The sequence below is a fragment of the Triticum dicoccoides genome, chromosome 4B, assembly GCF_002162155.2.
Source record: "Triticum dicoccoides isolate Atlit2015 ecotype Zavitan chromosome 4B, WEW_v2.0, whole genome shotgun sequence".
Lineage (NCBI taxonomy): Eukaryota > Viridiplantae > Streptophyta > Magnoliopsida > Poales > Poaceae > Triticum > Triticum dicoccoides.
The window spans coordinates 647,358,165-647,364,460 of NC_041387.1; the positions used below are offsets into that span (position 1 = coordinate 647,358,165).

At 51.8% G+C, this 6,296-nt stretch overlaps 2 protein-coding genes across 2 annotated transcripts; one reads left to right on the top strand and one right to left on the bottom strand.

Moving 5' to 3' along the window:
* Positions 1 to 660: 660 nt before the first annotated feature.
* LOC119292008 (nuclear receptor coactivator 2-like) lies at positions 661 to 2,224 on the top strand. The gene is made up of 2 exons (XM_037570830.1): positions 661 to 1,546; positions 1,686 to 2,224. The coding sequence occupies exons 1-2, from the start codon at positions 899 to 901 to the stop codon at positions 1,986 to 1,988; spliced, it is 951 nt and encodes a 316-aa protein (XP_037426727.1). The 5' UTR covers positions 661 to 898; the 3' UTR covers positions 1,989 to 2,224.
* Positions 2,225 to 2,283: 59 nt separating this feature from the next.
* LOC119292010 (54S ribosomal protein L19, mitochondrial-like) lies at positions 2,284 to 5,033 on the bottom strand. The gene is made up of 2 exons (XM_037570832.1): positions 4,923 to 5,033; positions 2,284 to 3,063 (listed from the first exon to the last, which is right to left on the bottom strand). Exon 2 carries the CDS (start codon positions 3,041 to 3,043, stop codon positions 2,579 to 2,581), a length of 465 nt encoding a protein of 154 aa, XP_037426729.1. The 5' UTR covers positions 3,044 to 3,063; positions 4,923 to 5,033; the 3' UTR covers positions 2,284 to 2,578.
* Positions 5,034 to 6,296: the final 1,263 nt, after the last annotated feature.

The window sequence follows — 6,296 nt, forward strand, 5'->3', positions numbered from 1 at the left end:
GCCTTTTACAGTGGCATGAACACGGGCAGCTAGCGCTAGGCGGGAACGCGTGCGGGCGAGGAAAAAGAGGTTTGGGTGGACCAGGGCGGTCAGAAGCCGGCACGAGAGCGACCGGGACTCCCGCAAAGCCTCCTAATTTGTCTTAGTTTTGCGGGAGAAAGTACGTGCGGACCACGTTGAATGGACCGCATTAGATGGCTTTCCATATGATGTTTGGACAACGTGATCCGAACCCATGCGGGAGGTTTGCGGGTCGGCGACGACCACACACACCCCCATTCGTGTAGTACCTCCCATCCGGAACCACCTTGACACGCGTTGCACCAGGGACACGTTAGGTGCTCCCGAGACCACACTACCACTACACTCCCTGACGCACAGGATAGCTGGAATGATTCTCCACAGAGCCACACACCACGCGAGACGTGACGACGGCTACGTGAGTCTCACTCCGCCGGGTCACTCTCCGGTCTCCAGTATCCAGCTAGTAAAAAAGCGCAAAACAACACGGCCCGGAAAGGGAGCGGCCACACCGTAGACCGTAGACGGTAGACGGGACGTGTGGGCGAGGCCGTCCAGCCGAGCCAGAGGCCACCCGCACCGTCCGTTCCCGCGCCGCGCCCACACCCCACACCCCACACCCACGCTCGGCCGTGCTTCACATGGCGGGCAGAGCAGAGGAGGCCAAACCCAAGCCGCCGTTCTTCTCCACCACCTGATTCATCTCGCCCGCGCCCATAAAACCGACGCCCTGCGCTACAACAACCTCCAACAACCAGTGTCAGCAACAACAGTGCCCACCGCCCACAAGACCCTCAACTGAATTCACACCACGCCGGTGCCGTAGTCTCAACCCAGCTGCTCGTGCCGGTGCCAGCGGCAGCGAGAACGAGGAGCGATGCTGGTCAGGAGCGCGTCCACGCCGGTGCTCGGCGCGCTGCACGCGGCATCCGGGACCGGCGGCCACTCCCCGGCCGTCCACTTCGCCGAGTCCTCGCCCACGGTCGCCTACCACCCGCCGGCCATCTCCTGCAGCCTGTCCGCCGGCGGTGGCGGCGGCTCGGGCTCGGACCACGACCGCTCCCGCGGCGGCGGCCTGCGCCGCGCGTGCTCGGACGGCAACCTCGCCGCGCTGGGCGGCCCCGCGGACGACCACCACCACCACCTGCCGCCGCGCTCCAGGCCGGCGCTCGAGACGATCCAGTCGTTCACGGCGCGCGACGGGGCCAGGGACGAGGAGGAGGAGGAGGAGGACGACGACGCTGACCAAGAGACGAGCTTTGGGCAGTTCGGCTTCGGCAGCACGTACGCGCAGGAGCACCCGCTGTTCCTGGCCAGGGGCCTCGGGATCGACCGGCTGGGCTCGGGCCTGCTGAGCGCCGACTGCGGGGGCGGCATCGACGGCGGCGCCGGGGGCGGCTACCTGGCGGCCTCCGGCGGCGGGGGAGGGGACCGCTCCGGCATCGAGATCCACTACAAGAGGCTCATCGGCGAGGACCCCTGCAACGGCCTCTTCCTCAGGAACTACGCGCAGTTCCTCTACCAGGTACGTACAGTACCACCCTCGCCGCTCTGCTCCGGCGCCGCCATTGCCGCCGCGGCCGGCGACTGCAGTTCAGAACTCAGATCCGGAGATGAATGTTCTAACAAAGGCGCCGGCCGACGCGATGATCGGAATGTTGCAGGTGAAAGGGGATCGGCGGAGGGCGGAGGAGTACTACTCCCGCGCGATCCTGGCGGACCCCGACGACGGCGAGCTGCTGTCGGAGTACGCGAGGCTGGTGTGGGAGGTGCACGGCGACGAGGAGCGCGCGTCCAGCTACTTCGACCGGGCGGCCAGGGCCGACCCGCACAACAGCCACGTCCTCGCCGCGCAGGCCGCCTTCCTGTGGGACACGGACGACGGCGCCGGGCCCGAGGACGACGATGCCATGAGCTACACCGGGTTCCCGGCCGCTCACCCGTCCATGGCTTCCGCCACGAGCTGAAAGAAAGGAACCTCGCCGCCGTGCCGTCCCTCTCTGAAGCTGACGTTGATCGGAGCTCGTGTGGTTGCTTGCTTCAGACCTTCAGTAGCAGACTACCAGTAGCAGATTCCCAATAATTGTACTGCCTGCTGTAGTGAACAAGTAGATTTCGCCGACCATTTCCAGTGCTGCATTTCGTCAGTCACTTGTTGGTTTACTGCGTTGCATTCCTTGAAACAATCAGTCTCACACCACTATGACCCGATTCAGTGCAGATCAAACGAATGATCAAACAGAGCAAATTGCCAGGAAAATCTAACCACAGAGTGGTCCTATTCAAATGTGACCCAAGATATGGTCCAGTGGTGTCAAGCCTCTGTCCCAGAGTTACACAACATACAGGCTGAAACAAACTTATTACCCAATCACCACCCTCATGTGGTTGCACTGAAGAAATGTCACACAGTACATATTGATCACAAAATAAACAGGGGCAGGATTTCGACGGATCTAGCAGCAAGGTTTCTCCGGCAAAGAAATCTGATCCCTACTTTCTTCCAGGAACAAGGCAGCTGCAGATGGGAGCAACATGAACTACGCTCGAGGCCCGGTCAGAGATCCTTGACGATTTCGATGCCCATGGACTTGGCCGTGCCGATGATGGACTTGCACAGGGCCTCCAGCGACATGTGCTTGCAGAACGGGTCAGATTGCTTCAGCTTCGCGATCTCGTAGACATGGCGGAGCGAGAGGGACGTCGCCATGTTGTGGCCCGGCCGGCTGCTCGCGGTCTCGATGCCCGCTGCCTTCTTGAGGAACCATGAGACCGAGGGCGACTTGACTACGAACTCAAAGGTGCTGTCCTTGTAGGCGGTCAGCGTGACTTGCATCGGAGTCTCCGCCTTGTACTTCTGTGTCCTGGCGTTGAAATCCTTGCAGAAGGCCATCAGATTGAGCCTGTAGAAACCCAGAGCTGGCCCGACAGGCGGTGCGGGGCGCGCAGCTCCAGCAGGAACTAGGAGGCGGATTGTCGCTAGAATAGGCTTCCGTGTTGCCACATCTTTAAGTGTTGCCATGTTGCTCTCCTTTAGCAGATCTGCAGTGAAAACCGGCATCAATCAATATGACAGGTTTACTAGGAACTACTTATCTCAAGTTATCAGTACCTAGTGGGATATAATAAGTAACTGAAATGAATATCCACTCAAAAGAGTAATTTAAGTGAAGAACAAACAAAGATTTCTGAAACAAAATGTTCTTATCAAAACAAAAGGTTTCTGAAGTAAACTCAAAGTGTTCTTAGTCCGCCTTCTTAGAAACTTGTCACTTGAAAAAGGTGTACAATTTCCAACAAACAAACTATGTGACGAACAATGGATGAACAACCATGCAATTTGTTGCAAAAATGTTCCCACATAATAAACTTTTCCTAAAGAGACTGTTTTAGTAAAGGGGGTTTCTTCAGCAAAAGCATGTGTCCAAGTCACAAAATGTAGTCTCCTCAGTTACTTCCCTCCAATCATTACCCTGAACTAAAACACCATTTAATAAACATAGCATAAGGCTACGATAGGCTAAATAACCATAATTGTATGTCTAAGTTACAAATTCAGACTTCGTCAGTTACTTGCCTCCAATCACTGCACTGAACTGAAAACACCATGTAACAGACATACTATAAGGGCAAGATATGTTAAATACCCACTAATTGTATGCCCTTTAGCACAGCCATAGGAACATAGCACAACACCTCCCACTTGGGAAAATTCAAACTACTAAGAACTTCCTAAAAATAGGCATGCCACAGCCGTTAATGTCTGAACTGTAACAAAGCAGGTACAGAAAAAAGTTCTTCCAAGCAATGTAATGCTTCAACCATGTTTCAGTATCTAAATAAACAAGATTCTACAATGAGCAAAGAAGCAGGTACAGAACTGTAACAAACCTCGTGATGCAATGGTATCTAAATAAACAAGATTCTACATTCACATTAAACACCAACTATCTGCAGGTCATTTTCCTGTAAATTGAGAAAAACGAGAAGGCTCCGGCTCTTCACCCCAAATGAGCAAAGAAACTGTTTTTGGAGGAGTTTAGTTAACAAAGGCATGCATCTAAGTGACAAATTCGGACTTCATATGTTACACACCACCAATCGTTAGTTCATTACTCTTGAACTGAAACGACACGTTGCAAACATACATTAGGCAAAGATATGCCTAATACAAAATAATTGCATGTCCTTTAGCACTGCCATAAGCATATAAAACAACACCTCCCGCCTAGAAAATACTACCAACTATAATGAGAAACTTCCTGAAAGTGGCATGGCACGGCAGTCAATTAACAGTCTGGAACTACACTAGCATCTGCTGATAGCCCAGGCAACGAAGCAAGTACACAGGACAAGGTTCTTCCTAGCAATGTAATGCTTGCTTGGAGCCAGTTTGAACCGAACCTCTTGGTGTCGTGGCATCTAAATAAACAAGATTTCTAGATTCACATTGAACACTAGCTAGCTATCTGCAGGCTGTTCTCAGGGATAAAAAAAAGGGTCATGGCTGACCCCAAATTGTGACCAAGGCTGAAACAGCCTATCATTTTATTTTAACCCAAAATTCTCACTGAAGCTACTACTAATAGACAGGTCAAATAATTTCTTGGCATGATCATGGACATTCTCTAACACTGAAGATGTAGCAGGGCACGGAAAACTTCACAAAGAATTTCAAGTCTGCCGCCAAGAAGGAGCACTCTCTGCAGCAGGAGTTCCAGCACGGCGTTCCTTCAGATCTAAACACGCAAATCTATTCAGACGCCATGGATGGATACACGCCAATGACATGAAGGGGATACCAAAATGGCGGCATTCTTCGCGGCCGCGGGCGATGGGCCAGAGTTTCTCTCGGGACGAGAACCTGAGTTCCGATCCCGTTGTGACGGAGCAACACTAACCTGCGTGTACGTCGTCCGGTCGCCCGCCGCCGTAGTTGCCGCCGGCCAGCCAGCCGCCTGCCGCACGGGGAGCAAAGCACGGACGAAGGTTGGAGAATGACTGCGGCTGGGCCAAAACCCTAAATCGGCCTTCTGTCGTCACATTATGCAGACCCAACAAGGGGAAGGAGGGCCGGGATGGGCTGGGAGTGTACAACAAGGGGAAGCTAGCCCACCAGAGCAGAGTGGGCCGGCCTGGCATAGTCGCACGAAGAAATGTGTATGTTGCTTTTCTTTTTTTAAACACAATACAAACGCGACACTCATACATATGCACACACATTCATCCCTATGACTTGCATGCACGCACGCACACCTTACCATATAAGCAGCTCGTCTTGAGATTGACGAAGTCGCCACATACGCCTTCGTAGTCGCGGAAACTTAAACCCTAATGGGCTAGGGATAGCAGCTGTCCTTCTAACCATCCAATCACAGATTGGTTCACATTTTTGAAAACATTTCAACACCCCTTATTAGATGGTAATCAAAGTAGCGTCACTTACTAGCACAGGTGTGATGGCGGGCTCATCAAAAAGCACTAGGGGTGAAAATCTAGCAATTCTAACCAATTCATTTACTACAAAATTTTCTTCTCTATGGCAGTGCTCCTACCGAACTTGAGAAAAATCTTGATCCATGTGATAACAATTGTTAAATATTGCTGACACCACCCCCGAGAAAAAATGAGTTCTATATGGAAGTCGAAACCATGATACTTCGCGAGAGATTGTACAGTCTTGTGCATAAAGTTATCAACTTTTTTCATAATGTTCTCAACTTTTTACGACACCCTATAGGGGTCATATAATGACAGTATGACACTATGCCAAGTTTCATAATTTTCGGACCTCATTTGCATAGTTTCTTAAATCCCAAAGCATTTTGCTTATTTTAATGGCTAAAAATTCATTTAATGCGCTAAAAATAGCAAGCCAACCCAAAAGTGTGACCTGACTATATTTATGCAGTAAATACAACCCCACAATAAAATAGAATACAAAATATAGCTCAAACAAACTAACACCATATGATTTGCAAAAAGTCCAAAAAGAAACATTAGTGGCGGGGAACTAAGAGTACACGACATTGCTAATATTTTTCACTGTTGGGGGTTTTTTGTCGGCCCGCCACTGGTTGCTAATACCTCTTTGACACTTGACCAAAAACGCAGGCGGCCAACCCAAACCCTTATTTCCACAGATCCCCTTCTCCTTTTCCTAGTGAAGAGCCTGCTGGCTTGGTCATCTCGTCGACACCTACGTCCAGCGCCGCCCCAGCCCCGTCCCTCTCATCTTCCTCGTATTCCCCTTTTCTTCTCCTAGCTAGCTATTC